The sequence below is a fragment of the Triticum dicoccoides genome, chromosome 2B (assembly GCF_002162155.2).
Source record: "Triticum dicoccoides isolate Atlit2015 ecotype Zavitan chromosome 2B, WEW_v2.0, whole genome shotgun sequence".
Taxonomy (NCBI): Eukaryota; Viridiplantae; Streptophyta; class Magnoliopsida; order Poales; family Poaceae; genus Triticum; species Triticum dicoccoides.
This window is the reverse complement of record NC_041383.1, coordinates 200697229-200721509: the sequence shown is the minus strand read 5'-3', so window position 1 is coordinate 200721509 and position 24281 is coordinate 200697229. Positions and strand designations below refer to the sequence as shown.

General features: G+C 43.1%; 2 protein-coding genes across 4 annotated transcripts in view; both read right to left on the bottom strand.

The window, feature by feature from the left end:
* Positions 1 to 2564, bottom strand: part of LOC119363053 (glycine-rich cell wall structural protein 1.8-like) — a 4659-nt gene extending 2095 nt beyond the window's left edge. For 2 of the 3 annotated variants that reach the window (XM_037628358.1, XM_037628360.1), the window contains exons 1-5: positions 2336 to 2564; positions 1909 to 2051; positions 1732 to 1800; positions 1540 to 1646; positions 41 to 651 (exon numbers count right to left, since the gene is read on the bottom strand). In XM_037628358.1, the coding sequence (XP_037484255.1) occupies positions 41 to 651; positions 1540 to 1646; positions 1732 to 1800; positions 1909 to 2020 (899 nt within the window). In that variant the 5' untranslated portion in view covers positions 2021 to 2051; positions 2336 to 2564. Of the gene's footprint in view, positions 652 to 1539; positions 1647 to 1731; positions 1801 to 1908; positions 2052 to 2335 lie in introns of all 3 variants that reach the window. The other variant, XM_037628359.1, reaches the window with a different exon arrangement.
* A 3493-nt stretch (positions 2565 to 6057) lies between these two features.
* Positions 6058 to 7734, bottom strand: LOC119363054. Its single transcript, XM_037628361.1, has one exon. It carries the CDS (start codon positions 7732 to 7734, stop codon positions 6193 to 6195), a length of 1542 nt encoding a protein of 513 aa, XP_037484258.1. The 3' UTR covers positions 6058 to 6192.
* Positions 7735 to 24281: the final 16547 nt, after the last annotated feature.

The window sequence follows — 24281 nt, the reverse complement described above, 5'->3', positions numbered from 1 at the left end:
GCCACCAGCACTTCCACCCAAGTTGCTGGCATTATTGTAGCTTCCGCCACCGCCGCCGTAGCCACCAGCACTTCCACCCGAGTTGCTGGCATTATTGTAGATTCCGCCACCGCTGCCATAGCTACCAGCACTACCGCCCGAGTTGCTGGCATTATTGTAGCTTCCGCCACTGCCGCCATAGCCACCAGCACTTCCACCAGAGTTACTGACATTATTGTAGATTTCGCCACCACCGCCATAGCTACCAGCACTTCCGCCCGAAGTGCTAGCATTATTGTGGCTTCCATCACCGCCGCCATGGCCACCAGCAACAGCATTGTTGTTGATGCTAGAATACTCGCCACCACCTGCAGCACTACTGTAACCACCATATCCCGCATTACCATATCCACCACCACTGGCATGCCCTGCACTTCCATAATCAGCAGCATTGCCCGCATATCCACCACCACCACCACTTCCATATCCCATGCTGCCATATCCGCCACTTCCGTAACCACCACCATTGCCAGCATATCCACTGCCGCCGCTTCCAAATCCCGCGCCGCCATATCCGCCACTTCCGTAATTACCAGTGCCGTATCCACCTCCACGTGTCCCACCAGCACGGTCACTGGCGTAGTCTACCTTTATCATTCTTCCGTGAAGGTCCTAAAGCAGATGGATGCGTTACAAATTTGCAAAAGATAAACATAACAGTCAGCTTGGTAATGACAGGTATATCCATATTTTAGAAATGGTGCAACTTTAATCAAGGCAGAAAACAATCCCCAAGTTCCGATGATAGAACAACATTTCCGCAAGCATCAGAGCAGGTAAATTTTACAGCTCAGCAAGATATCCTAGACATAAATTAAGTCAAAATAATTCAAATATTTACGGGAACAGTTATCTCATGCAACGATATGCCAAAATTGAGAATAGTCTGCTACTCCCTAAACATGCATTCCCTGGTGTTCATCAGTTTATGAATCATGCGATCTATTAACATCTGGAATGATGCATCTAGGAAACAAGTGCCAACAGCTTCGGATTGTTGGAAGTTACAACAATGGATTAACAACAATATGCTTCTCAAAATGTCAAAGATCTGGAGCTCTAGCATATAATTGGGTCAATACTCATAGAGCTGATGTTTGTATGAACTATGAAGGTATATCATGAACTAAGGCGGGAAAAGGGAAGATGCTTGCCATTATCCTTGGCAGAACATAAATTGATGGGCGGCACAGTTTAATGGTCAGTGAATCATGCAAAATTCAGACATCTCCACTTTAGATCAAGACAATAATGCTAATTATATTGCATCATTGCGTTGATAAAACAGTTTGGCAGTTGCAGCGCATGACAAGTGTCATGTACAAGGCAGCAGACAAGAACAATGAATAGACAATAGGACAAGCTACTCCTGAAGCAAAAACATGCAACCTGAAATTTGGGACTATATTTGCAAAGTGGCGCAGAGGATAAAAACGAAACAATAGGCATGAATGTCATAGCATATCCGCAATAACACGTAGGGGATATCTGCAAAATCACCTTGCCATCCATAGCACTAATGGCAGCCGCGGCAGCTTCGGTGGATGCGTAAGTAACAAATCCAAAACCCTTTGACCTGCCAGACTCTCTGTCCATGATGATTCTAGCTGAACCCGATCCCAAAAGAAAGAAAGTGTTAACAACATGGCAAAAAATATATAGCCATTGTGTCATGCTAATTGGGAAAACAACCTTCAAGGACGTCCCCATAGCCAGAAAAGGCATCCCTCAGAGTTGGGTCATCTGTGGCATACGATAGTCCTGAAAGGAGGTAAAACAGACATGTAATTAGATAATTAGCCGGCCTCAATAATATGCACGGACCTTCGAATCAGAAGGAGCTAGAACAGTGATCTCATATGAGCATACCTCCAACAAAAAGCTTGGAAGAAGACATGCACCTTACTGCCTGGAGCAGCGACGAATTCGAGGACCCCGAGGCCCTCCTCAGCACGATCCCCATCCTACTAGCAAAAGCCATCGCACAAGTCCCCTGCTACAGACCACGGGCACTGAAGAAAAGAAAAAAAACCTTGCATGAGACAGATTCACGGTTGCTAACGCAGAAGGATTAGCCCCGGATGGGGATCCAGCCGAACCCCCAAATTTTCTGAAATCAAACTGCTATTAGGAGGGCTATTGATGCGGGATCTCGGAAGCACTAATTCGTTTTGGATGCAGGAAATGGAACCCGAAATGCACGGCTGAGTGGTTCGGTTCGAATGTTCAGGGCAACGAAAAGGCGGGAGCGGGACGAGCAGCACTCCGAGCAAGGCCAGGGGTCCGTGATCCTTACCAGCGAGAGGAATCGCGTCCGAACCACGCCGCCGGCAAGAGGGGATTCGCGTCCGGACGACGCCGCCGGTTGCGAGTGAAAGGGATTTCAGTCGTAGCAGGGGCGATTTGGTGGGAGTGAAGGGAGCGGGTCTCGGCGGCGAGGGACTCCGGCCTCCGGGACGGCGGCTGCTCTCCTAACCTTCTAACCTTCTTGTTAAACCCTATCGGTGGGGTGTTTTTTTTTTACAAGCTATCGGTGGGGTTTGTTCCTTGAACCCAGGGCCTCGATTTTTATTTTTCAAGAAATGGCAGGGATCCGAAGGTCCCAGAAGCCGGTGTTTACATCAATGCAAAGCGAACCCTGAAAAAACTAAAATTGCATACACATCCGCCCTTATGCACAAAGACCCTAGAGATGGGAACAAAGAACACGGTTGGGTAATGGGCCGATCCGGACCTGGCCTTTGACCCGGCCCCTATGGCCCGAGGGCCAATTTGAAAGGCCACAAGTCGATTTATATAAAGAGTTGTCAATGACCTCGTTGGTCCAATGGGTCTCGGGTCGACCGAAATTCTTGCTTTACATTGCCTATGGACAAACACGATGTCAAAATTATGCACGGTTTATTGAATCTGACTAGCATAAGAATCAATGAGATTTCTAATACGTGGTTAATAGAAAAAAATCAAGTCGTCTGCTTGTGGCTTTGCACATGCACATCTTGCCAAAATATACAAAGACAATTCTATTGTTCATATACCGAGGGTTCATCGAAATTATAGGACAGGTTGCATCGCAAAATCGAGTCCTGCGACAACACAGGCGTGACGAAAATTGCACCTGCTGTGAGATATAAGACTGGCCGAGTGGGTCACCCGATGCCGGCCTATTGACCCAAATCTCGTTTGAGACCCACCCACATGACCCATTGGCCTCGAATTTTTGGGTCGGGCTAGTGACCCGATGAGCTGACTCGGCCCATTCCCATCCTGACCATCTCAGACACCACCCCAGCCAACTCTGGGAAAGGGGTTGAGGGCCTTAGAGCATCTCTAGTAGGCCCCGTATAATGCCCTGACCCGCAAAATAACCGCCAAAATACAGGTCTGTGCATAAAATGTTGCCCGACCAGACCCCAAACGCGTCCGATCCGCAATTTTTTTAGGGGCGCTGTAAAATCCCATCCCAACCCGTGGAAACGCAGGTTTCCACCTTGCCCCAACGGTGCAACGTATCCTAGGAAAGCGATTGGCCAGAGGGACATTTCAGTCCCGCCCTTTCCCCACCCCTTCCGCCACCGCCCGCCATTGGTTCCGCACGTCTGACGCCGGCGATTCCAGCCAAATCTGCGGGCGGAATCACGCCGCGGGGGCGCCCCTACACTCTTCCACCGAGCTGCTTCACCGGCTCCTCAGATACGCCGATCCGAGCCGCCCCTAGTCACCGTCGCCGCCCCGGGATCCACCGCCCCGAGCCGCCCCTAGTCGCCGCCTCGAGATCCACCGCCGCAGAGCCACCGCCCCGAGTACTTGACCTTGTGCTTGTGCCGAGCGGTATGCATAGTTGGTTAACGCGACATGCGTATTTGTGAATTTAGATGGAATTGAGCCCATGCGAGAAGTTTTTGCTCGAGGATTCATCTGATTCAGACGACTCGGATGTTGAGACGTTGCTTGTCAACTATCGGCAGAATACGTTGGTGATGGCCCTCGCCGTGAAGGGGCATGAAGATGAGAACCGAAAGAGACGGCGAGGATCGACCATCGGCCGTCTTTGCAATCCTCAAAATCGCCATCTCGGGTACGAGATGTTGATGCAAGACTACTTCGCGGACAATCCAACATATCTGCCGCACCTCTTCCGGAGAAGGTACCGAATGCGCCGATCCCTCTTGGTAAAAATAGTTCAAGCTTGCAAAGCCAATTGTCGGTATTTTACACAAAGAAGAAATGCAACGGGATTGAAGGGATTTAGTGCATATCAAAAAATCTCGGCAGCTATGCGGGTAATTGCATACGGCATTCCGGCTGACTATGCCGATGAGTACCTTCGCATTGGTGAAGATACTACAATTGAGTCAGTGAGTAGGCTTGCCAAAGTGATCATCCGTGTCTTTGGTTCTGAATATCTTCGGTCACCCAACGAGGAAGACAAAAAAATTGATGGCATCTAATGAGAGAAGAGGTTGGCCTGGCATGCTAGGTAGCATTGATTGCATGCAACGGGCGGGTTTGTTCCTTGAACCCCGGGGCCTCGATTTCGATTTTTATTTTTCAAGAAATGGCAGGGATCCGAAGATCCCAGAAGCCTTTACATCATTGCAAAGCGAACCCTGAAAAAAACTAAAATTGCACACGCGTCCGCCCTTATGCACAAAGGACCCTGGAGATGGGAACAAGAACACGGTTGGGTCAGGATGGGAATGGGCCGATCCGGACCTGGCCTTTGACCCGGCCCCTATGGCCTAGAGGCTAATTTGAGAGGCCACGGGTCGACCCATATAAAGAATTGTCAATGGTCTTGTTGGCCCAATTGGTATTTCGGGTCGACCTAAATTCTTGTTGTACATTGTCCTGTGAACAAACGAGATGTTGAAATTAGGCGTGGTTTTATTGAAATCTGACTAGTGTAAGAATCAATGCGATTTCTAATACGTGGTTAATAGAAAAAAAATCAAGCCACCTGCCTGTGGTTTTGTAGCATCTTGCCAAAATATACAAAAACAATTCTGTTGTTGATATACCAAGCTTTCATTGAAAATTATATGACAGATTGCGTCGCAAAATAGGGTCCTACGTCAACGGCGCGACGAAAATTACAGTGATGTGAGATATAAGACTGACCGAGCAGATCACCCGGTGCCAGCTTGTTGACCCAAGTCTAGTTTGAGACCCACCCACATGACCCATTGGCCTCAAATTTTTGGGTCGGGTTAGTGACCCGACGAGCTCTGCCCATTCCCATCTTGACCATCTCAGACACCACCCTAGCCGACTCCGGAAAAGGGGTTGAGGGCCTCAGTTCCACTCAAGAGTCGTGAGGAGGTTCAAATAGGATTTTAATAGTTTCTTGAAAAAAATATGATTTTATTTTTTTCAAAAATTTGAAGGAAATGTTTTATGCACTAGAAGTGTACAAGTGAACACGTCTCAAAGTTGTAGGCTTGTAGCTAGGGCTGGAGAACAAATCAAGGCTTACGAGCTGCTGGAACCAAAGTGAATTCAATTCCACTCGATGCATTCAACTAGAGTGCTGAATTTTATTTTTGAAACATTCCTACCAATCAACTAGAGTTGACAACAAAGCAAGAGAAGTAGGTGCCTTTTATCTTTCATCAAATTGGAAACAGACATGTTATGACACAATTGTATGACAATGTAACTCAGCCATTTTGGATATATTTTTTTTGAAACGAAGGCAAAAGACCTGCCTCGTCCTAATTAAGCGGAAGAGAATTGTCCGGTTAATTAAAAAAAGGCGAAAATCAACACAAATTGTTGAGCAGCACACATAGAGTACCCCGCACACACCTTTTCAAGGAGAGTTTTTTTTTTGAAAGATCCATCGTCGGCACCATTTCTCCTCATGCAGGCGTCATCGCATAGAGATACATACTTCATAAAACATGTACCCCACACATCGAAGGTTGGGTGTTTTAAGCATGGAAAATTTAGCCAGAAAAAACACTTGTGTGTACACCGTTAAAATATAATAATATATTATATTGGAGAATCCTCACCATTCTTTTTCTATCCCTTTATTAACAATATGTTTGACAGAGATGATCTTGAATTTAAATCCTTTTTCAAACGTGTGTGGCAAAGTGCGTAACAGTACAGAGCAGTGAGCTCTGCAGCTTCTTCCACGGACTTCTTCTAGTATGAAGCAGTAGGTCTTTGCTGCGGCGCTTGTTTCATTTCATTGGCCTTGTGAATCCATTCGATGAATGAGCTCCGCAGCTTTTGGGGTGCGTGTGCAACCCAGAGATTGAGGAAGTCTATGACCACCTGTATCCACCTCTCGAGCTTCGGATCTCGGCGTCGCTGGATCGCCAACCTTCTTGTCCCAGCCTCTCCAATCCTCGTCGGCGGCATCTTCACCAAGCTCGTCTTCTCAACCTGCAGGAATGCGGTGCCGTGCTTGGACTTCCAGAACATCTGGTACGCCGTGGCCTCGGGCCTCTTGTAGAGGCAATCTATCGCCTTGGGCAGCATCACCTCGTCCAGCTGCTCCAGGCTGATGTTTGTGTGCATGCCGCTCTGCTCCTCGCCGTCGATCACCTCGATCGCGGAGCTCTCGACCGCCGGCACCAGGTCCTCTGAAGATCCATGGGGGGAGAAGAGCAGCCCGAGTTTCAGGTGTGGCACGTCTTTCAGACAGCCCCTCTCGCCTTGGACAGCGCTCTTGCTTCTGTGCACGTTGTACTCGGACAGCGGGATGTGGCGCTGCAGGAACACCTCGATGACCGGCTCTAGAGAGACATCTGACGGTCTCGTTGTGCTGCTGGTGCGGGGCTGGAGCTCGTCGTGCTGGTGCTTGCAGCAGAGTGGGTTCGGACGGAACCATTGGGTCAGGCTGCTGTGGATGCTGTTCCAGTGATCCTGGTGGCTGGAGTCGAGGTACGGCACCCATGAGAAGTCCTGCGTGGGCAGCCCGGCGAGCTCCTTCCTCGCCGACTCCGCCGTGGACCTGAAATGAGGGGTCACCAGCTGCAAGCACTTGATGGTGATCCCGACGACGTCCGTGCTCTCCGAGAGGCGCAGGATGGAGCCCAGGCACAGGTTCTTCTCCGGCGCCTCGTCGTCCTCGTACACGAACAGCATCTTGGCCTCCACCCCGCGGTCCTCGAAGCTGATGGGGCGGACGCAGAACAGGTGGTACTGGCTTCCCCGGACGAGCCTGTAACGTAGCTCTTGGCCGGCGAGGAGGCGCCCGATGAGAGGGTCGAAGAACATGTACCCGCGTGGCGTGCCGCCGAGCTCGACGAACCTCAGGAACTCGTTGGCGCCGTCGGCGAACCACTCGAACCTCCGGACAGATGCGCCGCCGCCGGTGTCACGGCGGAAGAAACCGGTCACGAACGACTTGGTGGCATGGGCCAGCCGCCTAGGGAAGGAGGAGCCCCTGACCGCCTCCTCCTCCTCCTCGTCTTCCACGGCGCGCTGCTTGCACTTGCGCAGCGCGGCGTCGCACTCCTGGGCCGCACGCTTCAGCTTGTGGCGCCAGCGGAGCAGCGACGCGTCGTTGATCTGCCACTTGCCGGATGTCTCGAGCGCCGCCTCCAGCTTGATGTGCGCCATCTCCAGCCTCTCCATCTGCTCGGTCCGCTCTGGTCTCTCTTCATGCCTGTCAATCAGACCAGATACGATCTGGTTTAATGTCTCCTCGACAACCGCGGAACTGACCATCTCCGCCATTGATTAGGAGTGCCTGATGACACTCAGAGACAGACAAGTAATCAGTAATGCAAGAGTAAAAGTTTCAGTGATCTGACGATACGGTTGAAGTGCACCGGGGTAGTGTCTGCCAGAGAGTGGCTCCATATATAGATAGAGAGAACCAGGGAAATTCACTGGAAATTAACAGGTGGAACTTGGAAGTGCTTCGTTTACCAAGACTACTTTGACAATGAATAGGAAGAAATGGGAATCATCCAGGTCTCTGTGCTGGTCATCAACATCGAATAAGTTTGTTATTATTACGGTATAAAATCAAAGAAAGAGCACACCGCCATGGATACGCTCAAGACAGAGTCAAACGTAGGTTTGGTGGTGAAGTGATCTTAAAGATGTGACACACATATGCACAAAGTCATGGTCCTGGACCTGGAACCGGGAAGAAATTTCTGGAATGAATGGACTTTGGTACTTTACAGTTGGTCAAGATTATTGGAACTAATTTCTCAAAAACTGATTATTGGAAATTGACAGGAAAAGGGATGTCGCTTTTTCGAACATTTCGAGGGGCCCTGATTTAATGTTCTAATTTTTGTACTGCATATTAGGTCTCCTTACAAATTAATATTAGGTTTCCTCACAAAATACGGATACTCTCTCCCATTTTTCCACTGCACATTAGGCCTCCATACAAATTAATATTCTTTGTTTTGTTAAAGACTTGTCCTAACGAAACCTAATATGCAGAGTAAAAAAAATGAACTACAATAAATATTCCGTGAAGGACCTGATCGATATTAATATAGATGAAAAAATCTATCTCGTGACTGTCAGAGCTCTCCAGAGAAGTATTTTTTTTATTATGCACCTCTTCTTTTGGACTCCGGTGAGATTGCTCGTTTGAGGAACAAAGTTGCCTTCTCTTTTGAAACATTTTTGTTTGAAAGGGAAGGTTTCCATGATTGGTGGCTCAAGAATAGTCTAACGAAATGAGAGGAGCAACTAATATTGAACATTGGTAGTTCAAGATATGTCATCTTAGGCAGTCTCTTTGGAGTTGGGTGAAGAATTTGAGTGGTGTTTTATAAGAGCGCCTGATGGGCATTGTTAACACTTAAGATGTCAAGGCCGAATTTTCACCCCTCTGCATGGAAGATCCAGATGGATGAGTTTTTGGCCAAACGTATGGGAGGGGGTTACAATGGTCTCAGCGTGCTAAGGTAAAGTCTGTTCAGGGGATGATAATACATAGTTTTTCCATTTTATTGCAAATGGAAAGCGTAGGAAAAAAAGATTTACCAACTCAACCAAGATGAATGTGCTATTGTTGGTTAGGATATGATTAAGGCATATATTGCAAAATATTATAAGCGTTTGTTTTGATATCCAAACTCCAATTTCATCATGATGGACGAGGAGGTGACTGGTGATATACCACAACTTTCTCCGGATGAAAATGCCAGTTTGACATCACATTTCTTAGAGAAGGAGATTTTCGACGCCATTTCTCAAATGGAAAGAAAGAAAGCTCTGGGATCAGATGGGTTCATTGCTAAATTCTACGGTAGGTGTTGGGAGATAACTAAAACCGGCTTTCTACCCATGTCCAAGGATCTTTTAAATGATGATTTACATTGTTTCACCCCAGTTTTGTGATAATCGTTTTTCTTCCTAAGAAGGAAGAGGCAATTCCGATGGAACGGTTACGACCTATTTGCTTGCTGAACCTCAACTTCAAAATATTCACAAAAACTAAGTAATAATAGGCTCTTCACCATCGCTCATTCAGTGGTCCGCCCTACGCAAGCGACTTTCATGCCTGAACAAAATATTTTGGAGGGGATGGTCATCCTACATGAAACTATTTATTAGCTTCCAATGGAATTTTCTTCAATAAGCTCTCATATAAAAGGGTTCATCGTGGAATGAGATCAGCATGTTGAATCTTTTGTTTAGGATGGGAGCGTTGGGGTCAAGGTAAATTATGCTATTGATCATTATTTTGTAGACCTTGAAAGGTTTAACACATGGTGATCCTATGTCTCTGATAACCCACAAGTGTAGGGGATCACAACAGCTTTCGAGGGTAAAGTATTCAACCCAAATTTATTGATTCGACACAAGGGGAGCCAAAGAATATTCTTGAGTATTAGCAGTTGAGTTGTCAATTCAACCACACCTGGATAACTTAGTATCTGCAGCAAAGTATTTAGTAGCAAAGTAGTATGATAATAAAGGTAACAGTAGCAAAAGTAATGTTTTTGGGTTTTGTAGTGATTATAGCAATAGCAACGGAAAAGTAAATAAGTGAAGAACAATATGTGAAAAGCTCGTAGGCAATGGATCAGTGATGGATAATTATGCCGGATGCGATTCCTCATGTAATAGCTATAACATAGGGTGACATAGAACTAGCTCCAGTTCATCTATTTAATGTAGGCATGTATTCCGTAAATAGTCATACGTGCTTATGGAAAAGAACTTGCATGACATCTTTTGTCCTACCCTCCCGTGGCAGCGGGGTCCTAGCGGAAACTGGATATTAAGGCCTCCCTTTAATAGAGAACCGGAACAAAGCATTAGCACATAGTGAATACATGAACTCCTCAAACTATGGTCATCACCGAGAAGTATCCCGATTATTGTCAATTCGGGGTTGTCGGATCATAACACATAATAGGTGACTATAGACTTGCAAGATAGGATCAAGAACACACATATATTCATGAAAACATAATAGGTTCAGATCTGAAATCATGGCACCCGGGCCCTAGTGACAAGCATTAAGCATAGCAAAGTCATAGCAACATCAATCTCAGAACATAGTGGATACTAGGGATCAAACCCTAACAAAACTAACTTGATTACATGGTAAATCTCATCCAACACATCACCGTCCAGCAAGCCTACGATGGAATTACTCACGCACGGCGGTGAGCATCATGAAATTGGTGATGGAGGATGATTGATGATGACGACAGCGACGAATTGATGTCTACTACACAACCTTCTTCTTGTAGACGTTGTTGGGCCTGCAAGTACACAGGTTTGTAGGACAGTAGAAAATTTCCCTCAAGTGGATGACCTAAGGTTTATCAATCCGTAGGAGGCATAGGATGAAGATGGTCTCTCTCAAACAACCCTGCAACCAAATAACAAAGAGTCTCTTGTGTCCCCAACACACCCAATACAATGGTAGATTGTATAGGCGCACTAGTTCGGCGAAGAGATGGTGATACAAGTGCAAAATGGATAGTAGATATAGGTTTTTGTAATCTGAAATAATAAAAACAGCAAGGTAACTAATGATAAAAGTGAGCGTAAACGATAATGCAGTGATAGGAAACAAGGCCTAGGGTTCATACTTTCACTAGTGCAAGTTCTCTCAACAATAATAACATAGATAGATCATATAACAACCCCTCAACATGCAACAAAGAGTCATTCCAAAGCCACTAATAACAGAGAACAAACGTAGAGATTATGGTAGGGTACGAAACCACCTCAAAGTTATTCTTTCAGATCGATCTATTAAAGAGTTCGTACTAGAATAACACCTTAAGACACAAATCAACCAAAACCCTAATGTCACCTAGATACTCCATTGTCACTTCAAGTATCCGTGGGCATGATTATACGATATGCATCACACAATCTCAGATTCATCCAACCAACATAAAAGTACTTCAAAGAGTGCCCCAAAGTTTCTACCGGAGAGTCAAGAACGTGTGCCAACCCCTATGCATAGGTTCATGGGTGGAACCCGCAAGTTGGTCACCAAAACATACATCAAGAGGCATGTGAAATCCCATTGTCACCACAGATAAACATGGCAAGACATACATCAAGTGTTCTCATAAAAGACTCAATCTGATAAGATAACTTCAAAAGGGGAAACTCAATTCATCACAAGAGAGTAAAGGGGGAGAAACATAATAAGATCCAACTACAATAGCAAAGCTCGGGATACATCAAGATCGTGCCGTAGAGGGAACACGAGAGAGAACACGAGAGAGAGATCAAACACATATCTACTGGTACATACCCTCAGCCCCGAGGGTGAACTACTCCCTCCTCGTCATGGATAGCGCCGGGATGATGAATATGGCCACCGGTGATGGGTTCCCCCTCCGACAGGGTGCCGGAACGGGCTCCCGAGAGGTTTTTGGTGGCTACAGAGGCTTGCGGCGGCAGAACTCCCGATCTATCTTGATTTCTGATGGTTTTAGGGTACGTAGGTATATATAGGCGAAAGAAGTCGGTCGGGAGGTGCTCGAGGGGTCCACGAGATAGGGGGCCACGCCCTGTAGGGGGGGCCTATCTTATGGGCTCCTCGAGGACCTTCTGTCTTGGACTCCAAGTCTCCAGGATGATAATCTTCCAAAAAATCACGATGCCGAAGGTTTCATTCCGTTTGGACTCCGTTTGATATTCCTTTTCTTTGAAATACTGAAACAGGCAATAAAACAGCAATATGGGCTGGGCCTCCGGTTAGTAGGTTAGTCCCAAAAATGATATAGATGTGTAAAATAAAGCCCATAAACATCCAAAAAGGGTAATATAATAGCATGGAACAATAAAAAATTATAGATACGTTGGAGACGTATCAAGCATCTCCAAGCTTAATTCCTGCTCGTCCTCGAGTAGGTAAATGATAAAAACAGAATTTTTGATGTGGAATGCCACCTAGCGTAATTCATAATGTAATTTTCTTTATTGTGGCATGAATGTTCAAATCCAAATGCATACAAAATAAAAGTTCATATTGACATAAGAAATAGTAATACTTCAAGCATACTAATCAAAGTAATCATGTCTTCTCAAAATAACATGGCTAAAGAAAGTTATCCCTACAAAATCATATAGTCTGCTGTTGCTCAATCTTCATCACACAAAGTATTTAATCATGTACAACCCCGATGACAAGCCAAGCAATTGTTTCATACTTTAGTAATCTCAAACTTTTTCAACTTTCACGCAATACATGAGCGTGAGCCATGGACATAGCACTATATGTGGAATAGAATGGTGGTTGTGGAGAAGAGAAAAAGGAGAAGATAGTCTCACATCAACTAGGCATATCAACGGGCTATGGAGATGCCCATTAATAGATATCAATGTGAGTGAGTAGGGATTGCCATGCAACGGATGCACTAGAGCTATAAATATATGAAAGCTCAACAAAAGAAATTAAGTGGGGTGCATCCAAATTGCTTGCTCACGAAGACCTAGGGCACTTTTGAGGAAGCCCATCATTGAAATATACAAGCCAAGTTCTATAATGAAAAATTCCCACTAGTATATGAAAGTGACAACATATGAGACTCTCTAACATGAAGATCATGGTGCTATTTTGAAGCACAAGTGTGGAAAAAGAGATAGTAGCATTGTCCTTTGTCTCTTTTTCTCTCATTTTTTTCTTTTCTTGTTTTTTTTTCTTTTTTTCTTTTCTTTGGCCTTCTCTTTTTTTTGGTCTTTCTCTTTTTTTTTGTAAAGTCCGAAGTCTCATCCCGAGTTGTGGGGGAATCATAGTCTTCATCATCCTTTCCTCACTAGGACAATGCTCTAATAATGAAGATCATCACACTTTTATGGATTTACAACTCAAAGCTAGAACAAGATATAACTCTATATGAATGCTTCCGGCGGTGTACCGGGATATGCAATGAATCAAGAGCAACATGTATGAAAATTATGAAGGTGGCCTTGCCACGAATACAATGTCAACTACATGATCATGCAAAAAGCAATATGACAAAAGTAATGTGTGTCATATGAACGGAACGGTGGAAAGTTGCATGGCAATATATCTCGGAATGGCTATGGAAATGCCATAATAGGTAGGTATGGTGGCTGTTTTGAGGAAGGTAAAAGGTGGGTGAATGGTACCGGCGAAAGTTGCATGGTACAAGAGAGGCTAGCAATGGTGGAAGGGTGAAGGAGTGCGTATAATCCATGGACTCAACATTAATCAAAAGAACTCATATACTTGTTGCAAAAATTTAGAAGTCATCAAAAATCAAAGCACTACGCACGTGCTCCTAGGGGGATAGATTGGTAGGAAAAGACCATCGCTCGTCCCCGACCGCCACTCATAAGGAAGACAATCAATAAATAAAATTGTGCTCCAACTTCATCACAAAGCGGTTCACCATACGTGCATGTTATGGGAATCACAAACTTCAACACAAGCATTCTTTAAATTCATAATCACCCAATTAGCATGACTTTAATATCACTACCTCCATATCTCAAAACAATTATCAAGCATCAAGTTGACCATAGCATCCAATCCACTTTCTATGATAGTTTTTATTATACCCGACTTGGATGCTCATCATTCTAGGACCAACTTTTAAGATCATAGCAAATACCATGCTGTTATAAAAGACTCTCAAAATAATATAAGTGAAGCATGAGAGACTAGCAATTTCTACAAAATATAACCACCGCCGTGCTCTAAAAGATATAAGTGATGCACTAGAGCAAATGACAAACTACTTCAAAAGATATAAGTGAAGATCAATGAGTAGCTAAATAATTATGTGACTATGCGAAGACTCCCTCTTATTTAAGAATTTCATATCTTGGTATTGTGTTCAAACAGCAAGCAAAACAAAATAAAATGACATTGCAAGGATAGCACAACTAATGTGAAGAAGCAAAAACTTAGGCTCAACCGATACTAACCGATAGTTGTTGAAGAAGAAAGGTGGGATGCCTAACGGGGCATCCCCAAGCTTAGATGCTTGAGACTTCTTGAAATATTATCTTGGGGTGCCTTGGGCATCCCCAAGCTTGAACTTTTGTGTCTCCTTAATTCCTCTCATATCATGGTTTCTCTTTTTTATCAAAAGCTTAATCCACACCAAACTCAACAAGAACTCGTGAGATAGGTTAGTATAAACCAACGCAAAACCTTATCATTCTCTACTGTAACAAATCACTAAAATTATTATTCAACATTGAATACTAAATGCCTCTGCATATTTAATACTCCTATCCTCAAATAGAATCATTTAAACAAGCAAACATATGCAAACAATGCAACCATAACAGCAATCTGTCAAAACAGTACAGTCTGTAAAGAATGCAAGATTCATCATACTTCCCTAACTCCAAAAATTATGAAATAAAATTCCCAATGTAGTAAATTTATCAGAGATCATTATGTAAAACGTTTCAACATTATATCATTTTCTGACTTTTCTAGGGAATTTTTGCAACAGCGGTAAACTTTCTGTTTTCAAACAGCAACATGTATACTAGCAAAATAAGCAATGCAAAGGCTATCCTTGACTTTTTTATTGAAACTAAAGATGCAAAACATTATTCTAAATAACAGAAAGCAAATACTAACAAAAGAAAATGACGCACAAGCTTAGGATTTTGGCTATTTTTGAATATTATCTTGGGGTGCCTTAGGCATCCCCAATCTTAGGCTCTTTCCACTCCTTATTCCATAGTCCATCGAATCCTTACCCAAAACTTGAAAACTCCACAACACAAAACTCAACAGAAAACTCGTAAGCTCCATTAGTATAAGAAAATAAAACCACCACTTAGGTACTGTAATGAACTCATTCTAAATTCATATTGGTGTAATATCTACTGTATTCCAACTTCTCTATGGTTCATACCCTCTGATACTACTCATAGATTCATCAAAATAAGCAAACAACACATAGAAAGCAGAATCTGTCAAAAACAAAACAGTCTGTAGTAATCTGTATCAAACGTATACTTATGGAACTACAAAAATTCTACCAAATTAGGAACTCCTATGCAATTTGCGTACCAATCCAGAGCAAAAAGAATCAGATCAGAAGCACGTTTATGTGAATTAACAAAACTAAATTAATGGGTGCAAAAGTTTCTGATTTTCAGCAGGAACAACACAACTATCACCGTAAGCTATCCTAAAGGTCTTACTTGGCACTTTATTGAAACAAAAGCTATAAAACATGATTAATACAGTAGCATAATCATGTGTACATGCAAAAACAGTAAGGATAAATATTGGGTTGTCTCCCAACAAGTGCTTTTCTTTAATGCCTTTCTAGCTAGGCATGATGATGACAATGATGCTCACAAAAAACATAAGAATTGAAACATAACGGGATCATCATGAAGCATATGACTAGCACATTTAAGCCTAACCCACTTCCTATGCATAGGGATTTTGTGAGCAAATAACTTATGGGAACAATAATCAACAAGCATAGGAAGGTAAAACAAACATAGCTTCAAGATTTTCAACACATAGAGAGGAAACTTGACATTATTACAATTCCTACAAGCATATGTTCCTCCCTCATAATAATTTTCAGTGGCATCATAAATGAATTCAACAATATAACCAGCACCTAAAGCATTCTTTTCATGATCTACAAGCATAGAATTTTTACTACTCTCCACATAAGCAAAATTCTTCTCATTCGGAATAGTGGGAGTATCATAAGAGACTTGAACACTAAAAATTGTTTCCACATTAAAAGGGTAATGTTCAGAAAAAGGGTAATCATAATCATGACAATGTTTATAAATATAATCATCACTACTTTTTATAGCATAAGTTTCATCACAATAATCATCACAAGTAGCAACTTCGTTCTCATCATAATCGATTGAAACCTCTCCCAAGATAGTGGAATCACTAAATAAAGTTGACACTCTTCCAAATCCACTTTCGTATTCATCACAATAAGATTCAACATCCCCCAAAATAGTGGGATCACTAATTCCTAAAGTTGACACTCTTACAAACCCACTTTCATCAATATAATCATCATAGGTAGGAGGCTTGCTATCATCAAAATAAATTTGCTCATCAAAGCTTGGGGGACAAAATTTATCATATTTATCAAACATAGCTTCCCCAAGCTTGTGGCTTTGCATATCATTAGCATCATGGATATTCAAGGAATTCATACTAACAACATTGCAATCATGCTCATCATACAAAGATCTAGTACCAAGCATTTTAATGCATTCTTCTTCTAGCACTTGAGCACAATTTTCCTTTCCATCATTCTCACGAAAGATATTAAAAAGATGAAGCGTATGAGACAAACTCAATTCCATTTTTTTGTAATTTTCTTTTATAAACTAAACTAGTGATAAAACAAGAAACAAAAAGATTCGATTGCAAGATCTAAAGATATACCTCCAAGCACTCACCTCCCCGGCAACGGCGCCAAAAAGAGCTTAGTTGACGGGGTGTGAGTGAGTGCCCTTTACCTAGCCTCCCCGGCAACAGCACCAGAAAAGAGCTTGATGTCTACTACACAACCCTCTTCTTGTAGACGTTGTTAGGCCTGCAAGTGCACAGGTTTGTAGGGCAGTAGCAAATTTCCCTAAACTGGATGACCTAAGGTTTATCAATCCGTAGGAGGCGTAGGATGAAGATGGTCTCTCTCAAACAACCCTGCAACCAAATAACAAAGAGTCTCTTGTGTCCCCAACACACCCAATACAATGTTAGATTGTATAGGTGCACTAGTTCGGCGAAGAGATGGTGATACAAGTGCAAAATGGATAGTAGTTATAGGTTTCTGTAATCTGAAATAATAAAAACAGCAAGGTAACTAATGATAAAAGTGAGCGTAAACGGTAATGCAATGATAGGAAACAAGGCCTAGGGTTCATACTTTCACTAGTGCAAGTTCTCTCAACAATAATAACATAGATAGATCATATAACAATCCCTCAACATGCAACAAAGAGTCACTCCAAAGCCACTAATAGCGGAGAACAAACATAGAGATTATGGTAGGGTACGAAACCACCTCAAAGTTATTCTTTCGGATCGATCTATTAAAGAGTTCGTACTAGAATAACACCTTAAGACACAAATCAACCAAACCCTAATGTCACCTAGATATTCCATTGTTACTTCAAGTATCCGTGGGCATGATTATACGATATGCATCACACAATCTCAGATTCATCCAACCAACATAAAAGTACTTCAAAGAGTGCCCCAAAGTTTCTACCGGAGAGTCAAGAACGTGTGCCAACCCCTATGCATAGGTTCATGGGTGGAAACCGCAAGTTGGTCACCAAAACATACATCAAGAGGCACGTGAAATCCCATTGTCACCATAGATAAACACGACAAGACATACATCAAGTGTTCTCATAAAAGACTCAATACGATAAGATAACTTCAAAAGGGGAAACTCAATTCATCACAAGAGAGTAGAGGGGGAGAAACATCATAAGATCCAACTACAATAGCAAAGCTCGGGATACATCAAGATCGTGCCATAGAGGGAACATGAGAGAGAACACGAGAGAGAGAGAGAGATCAAACACATAGCTACTGGTACATACCCTCAGCCCCGAGGGTGAACTACTCCCTCCTCGTCATGGATAGCGCCGGGATGATGAAGATGGCCACCGGTGATGGGTTCCCCCTCCGGTAGGGTGCCGGAATGGGCTCCCGAGAGGTTTTTGGTGGCTATAGAGGCTTGCGGTGGCGGAACTCCCGATCTATCTTGATTTCTGATGGTTTTAGGGTACGTAGGTATATATAGGCGAAAGAAGTCGGTCGGGAGGTGCTCGAGGGGTCCACGAGACAGGGGGCCGCACCCTGTGGGGGGGGGCGCCCCCCTATTTCCTGGGCTCCTCGAAGACCTTCTGGCTTGGACTCCAAGTCTCCAGTATGATAATCTTCCAAAAAGTCACGATGCCGAAGGTTTCATTCCGTTTGGCCTCCGTTTGATATTCCTTTTCTTCAAAATACTGAAACAGGCAATAAAACAGCAATATGGGCTGGGCCTCCGGTTAGTAGGTTAGTCCCAAAAATGATATAGATGTGTAAAATAAAGCCCATAAACATCCAAAAAGGGTAATATAATAGCATTGAACAATCAAAAATTATAGATACGTTGGAGACGTATCACGAATCCCCCTCTTCGGAGCCCCGAACGGACTCCAGATCAGCCCTTCCGAGAGAGATTAGGGCTTGGCGGCGGCTCCGTATCGTAAAACGCGATGAAACTTTCTCTCTGATTTTTTGTCCGCGAGACGGAATATATGGAGTTGGAGTTGAGGTCGGCGGAGCCTCAGAGGGCCCACGAGATAGGGGGCGTGCCCAGGGGGAGGGGCGCGCCCCCACCCTCGTGGACAGGGTGTGGGCCCCCTGGTCTTGTTTCTTTCGCCAGTATTTTTTATATTTTCCAAAAAGTGCCTCCGTGGATTTTCAGGACATTCCGAGAACTTTTGCTTTCTACACATAAAACAACATCATGGCAGTTATGCTGAAAATAGCGTCAGTCCGGGTTAGTTTCATTCAAATCATGCAAGTTAGAGTCCAAAACAAGGGCAAAAGTGTTTGGAAAAGTAGATACGTTGGAGACGTATCAACTCCCCCAAGCTTAAACCTTTGCTTGTCCTCAAGCAATTCAGTTGATAAACTCAAAGTGATAAAGAAAAACTTTTACAAACTCTGTTTGCTCTTGTTGTTGTAAACATGCAAAGCCATCATTCAGGTTTCAACAAATATTATGAACTAACCATACTCACAATAACACTTAGGTCTCACAATTACTCATATCAATAGCATAATCAGCTAGCGAGCCATAATAATAAAACTCTGATGACAACACTTTCTCAAAACAATCATAACACGATATAACAAAATGGTATCTCGCTAGCCCTTTCTAAGACAGCAAAACATAAATGTAGAGCACCTTTAAAGATCAAGGACTGACTAAACATTGTAATTCATGGTAAAAGAGATCCAGTCAAGTCATACCCAATATAAACCAATAGTAATAAATGCAAATGACAGTGTGCTCTCTAGCGGGTGCTTTTTAATAAGAAGGGTGATGACTCAACATAAAAGTAAATAGATAGGCCCTTCGTAGAGGGAAGCAGGGATTTGTAGAGGTGCCAGAGCTCGATTTTAAAATAGAGATTGAATAACATTTTGAGTGGCATACTTTTGCTGTCAACACAACAACTATGAGATGGCTGTATCTTCCATACTATATGCATTATAGGCAGTTCCCAAACAGAATGGTAAAGGTTTATACTCCCCCAACCACCAACAAGCATCAATCCATGGCTTGCTCGAAACAACGAGTGCCTCCAACTAACAACAGCCCTAGGGGAGTTTTATTTAATTATTTTGATTTGCTTTGATCTTTTTGGATCATGGGACTAGGCATCCCGGTTACTGGCCCTTTCTCGTGAATGAGGAGCGGAGTCCACTCCTCTTGAGAATAACCCACCTAGCATGGAAGATATAGGCAGCCCTAGTTGAAACATGAGCTGCTCGAGCATACAAAACAGAATTTCATTTGAAGGTTTGGAGTTTGGCACATACAAATTTACTTGGAACGGCAGGTAAATACCGCATATAGGAAGGTATGGTGGACTCATATGGAACACCTTTGGGGTTTATGGAGTTTGGATGCACAAGCAGTATTCCCGCTTAGTACAGGTGAAGGCTAGCAAAAGGCTGGGAAGCGACCAACTGAGAGAGCGACAACAGTCATAAGCATGCATTAAAATTAATTTACACCGAGTACTAGCATGAATAGGATATAATCTACCATGAACATAAATATCATGAAGGCTATGTTGATTTGTTTCAACGACATGCGTGAACATGTGCCAAGTCGAGTCACTGAATTCATTCAAAGGAGGATACCATCCCATCATACCACATCATAATCATTCTAATAACATGTTGGCACGCAAGGTAAATCATTATAACTCATAGTTAATCAAGCATGGCATAAGCAACTATAATCTCTAAATGTCCTTGCAAATATGTTTACTTCATAATAAGTTGAATCAGAAACGATGAACTCATCATATTTACAAAAACAAGAGAGGTCGAGTTCATACCAGCTTTTCTCATCTCAATAAGTCCATCATATATCGTCATTATTGCCTTTCACTTGCACGGCCAAACGATGTGTATAATAATAGTGCACGTGCATTGGACTAAGCTGGAATCTGCAAGCATTCAACTCAAAAGAGAAGACAAGATAATATGGGCTCTAAGTTAAATAAACAATCATGCATATGAGAGCCACTAAGCATTTTCAATATGGTCTTCTCAACCCCCAAAGGAAAGAAAAGAAAATAAAACTATTTACACGGGAAAGCTCCCAACAAGTAAGAAGAAGAATGAGAAATCTTTTTGGGTTTTCATTTTAATTTCTACTACAAGTATGGAAATTAAACTAACTAATTTTTTTGTTTTTTCTTAAGGTTTATCAAACGCACAAGAAGAAAGCTAGAAAAAGAAAATTAAACTAGCATGGATAATACAATGAAAGAGTATGAGCACCGACAACTAGAATTGTGTGTGAACATGAATGTAAAGTCGGTGAGAAATACATACTCCCCCAAGCTTAGGCTTTTGGCCTAAGTTGGTCTAATACCAAGGACCGCCTGGCTGATATCCATAGTTGTAGCTGGGGTCGTACTGAGATGCAGCAGCAACCGCCTCCTGAGCTGCGGAATGTTGGCGAGCTGCCTCCGCTCTCCCCTCGTGTTCAGCTGCTTCCTCCCTGGTAACAACATATCTTCCTTTTGCCTGATAATCAAAAAGGAGAGGAGCAGGAAGAGTAACATGGACGACGTTGCATCTGTCATAGATTAGTCGATAATGGAGGAATTATTCATTCCTCCTAAGAAAATGATGATTGACCATAGCGTCATAATCTAAATAAGAAGAAGGTATCATCACATTCCCCTCTCGTGGGGCTATACCAAGATAATTAGCCACACGGGTTGCATAAATTCCTCCAAATAAATCTCCAGTTCTACTATTATTCTGCAACCTACGTGCAACTATTGCCCCCCAAGTTATAACCTTTATAACCTAACACAACACTCTTGAGGACACACAGATCAGGGACACACATGTGACATGCTTCATCTTTACCATTAATGCATCTACCAATGAAGAGAGCAAAATAATGTATAGCAGGAAAATGAATGCTCCCTATGGTAGCTTGTGATATGTCCCTGGATTCTCCCATAGTAATACTAGCAAGGAAATCTCTAAATTCAGATTTGTGAGGATCATCAATATTACCCCATTGCGGAAGTTTACAAGCAGTTGTAAAATCCTCTAAGTCCATGGTGTAAGATGTATCATAAATATCAAATAGGACACTAGGAGAATTACGCATACAGTTATATTTAAACCTCCGCACAAAGGAATTAGTCAATTGATAGTACCAAGGGCACTTATCTTGTAAGAAGTCCTCCAGCTCAGCATTACGCACGTACGCGTCAAATTCCTCCTTAAAGCCTGCTTCGACCATAAAATCGTCAGATGGCCACTCACAAGCTCGTACATCTGCGTCCCTCGGCAATTCAACATCTTGCTCACGTATAGCAATCCTGGGCCCTTTCTTTACCGAGGAACCACCTTGGTACATTCTCCTAGACATAATTCTTTTTCTGAAAAATTTCTAAAATTTTAGTAACTTCAAAATAGAAGTGAATAAAACTAAACAAGATTGATAGCAACTACTCCTACAAGTGTCTAGAGCCTATATCATGCATTAGAATTGCTTGGGACCTCATAAATTCAACATGCAAGCTCAAGAACATGGTCACCTATGCAGCAAAAATTTGCAATGAATAAAGCACTAGAACAAAAACTAATTGGACCAATGGAGGAGTCACAAACCAAGCAACAATCTCCCAAAGCAGTTTTGTGAATGGAGCTTTGAGCAAGGAGATCGAAAATCGCAACAAAATGAGCTAGAACTCGTGCTTGAGCTGGATGGGGATTTTTGTGTGTAAAAGATGAAGTATGTGGGTGTAGGATCGAAAGTATGTCTAGAGGGGGGTGATTAGACTACTTGACCAAATAAAAACTTATCCTTTTCCCAATTTTAGTCTTTGGCAGATTTTAGCTATCTTAGCACAAGTCAAGCAATCTTAAAACAATTCAAGCAAGCATGCAAAGAGTATATGAGCAGTGGAAAGTAAAGCATGCAACTTGCAAGAATGTAAATGGAAGGGTTTGGAGAATTCAAACGCAATTTGGAGACACGGTGATTTTTGAGCCGTGGTTCCGATAGGTGTATCGTACATCCATGTTGATGGAGACTTCAACCCACGAAGGGTAACGGTTGCGCGAGTCCACGGAGGGCTCTACCCACGAAGGGTCCAAGAAGAAGCAACCTTGTCTATCCCACCATGGCCGTCGCCCACGAAGGACTTGCCTCACTAGCGGTAGATCTTCACGAAGTAGGCGATCTCCTTGCCCTTACAAACTCCTTGGTTCAACTCCACAATCTTGTCGGAGGCTCCCAAGTGACACCTAGCCAATCTAGGAGACACCACTCTCCAAGAAGTAACAAATGGTGTGTTGATGATGAACTCCTTGCTCTTGTGCTTCAAATGATAGTCTCCCCAACACTCAACTCTCTCTCACAGGATTTGGATTTGGTGGAAAGAAGATTTGAGTGGAAAGCAACTTGGGGAAGGCTAGAGATCAAGATTCATATGGTAGGAATGAAATATCTTGGCCTCAACACATGAGTAGGTGGTTCCTTCTTAGAAATAGCAAGTTGGAAGTGTAGGTTTGTTCTGATGGCTCTCTCCATGAATGAAGAGGAGGTGGAGGGGTATATATAGCGTCCACACAAAATCTAACCGTTACACACAACTTGCCAAACTCGGTGGGACCGAATTGGTAAACTCGGTCAGACCGATTTAGCAAATCTAGTGACCGTTAGGATTTTTGGTGGGACCGACATGCAACTAGGACCGATATGGTTAGGGTTAGGGCATAACGTAATCTCGGTGAGACCGATTACACAAACTCGGTGAGACCGATTTGGTAAAAAGCTAACCAGAGAGTTGGTCAGGTAAACTCGGTGGGACCGATTCGCTCATTTCGGTGGGACCGAAATGTTATGAAAAGGAAACAGGGAGTTTACATTGCAATCTCGGTGGGACCGATCGCTCATCTCGGTTGTACTGAAACGTTACGAAGGGAAACAGAGAGATTACAATCCCATCTCGGTGAGACCGAGATCCCTATCGGTGAGACCGATTTGCCTAGGGTTTGTGGCAGTGGCTATGACATATGGACTCGGTAGCGCCGGGTAGAGAGAATCGGTAGGGCCGAGTTTGACTTTGGGTTTAGGTCATATGTGGATATGAGAAAGTAGTTGAGGGTTTTGGAGCATATCACTAAGCACTGTGGAGCAAGAAACTCATTAAGCAACACCTCATCCCTCCTTGATAGTATTGGCTTTTCCTATAGACTCAATGTGATATTGGATCACTAAAATATACAATGTAGAGTCTTGAGCTTTTGAACTTGAGCCAATCATTTTATCCTTTGCATTTTGAGGGATCCACTTTTCTCATCCATGCCATGCCATTCATTGAGCTTTTCCTGAAATATTCATCTTGGAATGATGTTAGATCAATGAGCTATATGTTGTTAGGAATTACCAAAACCACCTAGGGATAGTTGCACTTTCAATCTCCCCCTTTTTGTTAATTGATGACAACATATAGATCAAAGCTTCGACAAATGATAATAAGAGTGAAAAACATAGTCGCTTTGAGAA

Coding starts and splice junctions, on each gene's coding strand:
- LOC119363054 (XM_037628361.1), bottom strand. CDS start 7,734: ATGGCGGAGATGGTCAGTTCCGCGGTTGTCGAGGAGACATTAAACCAG.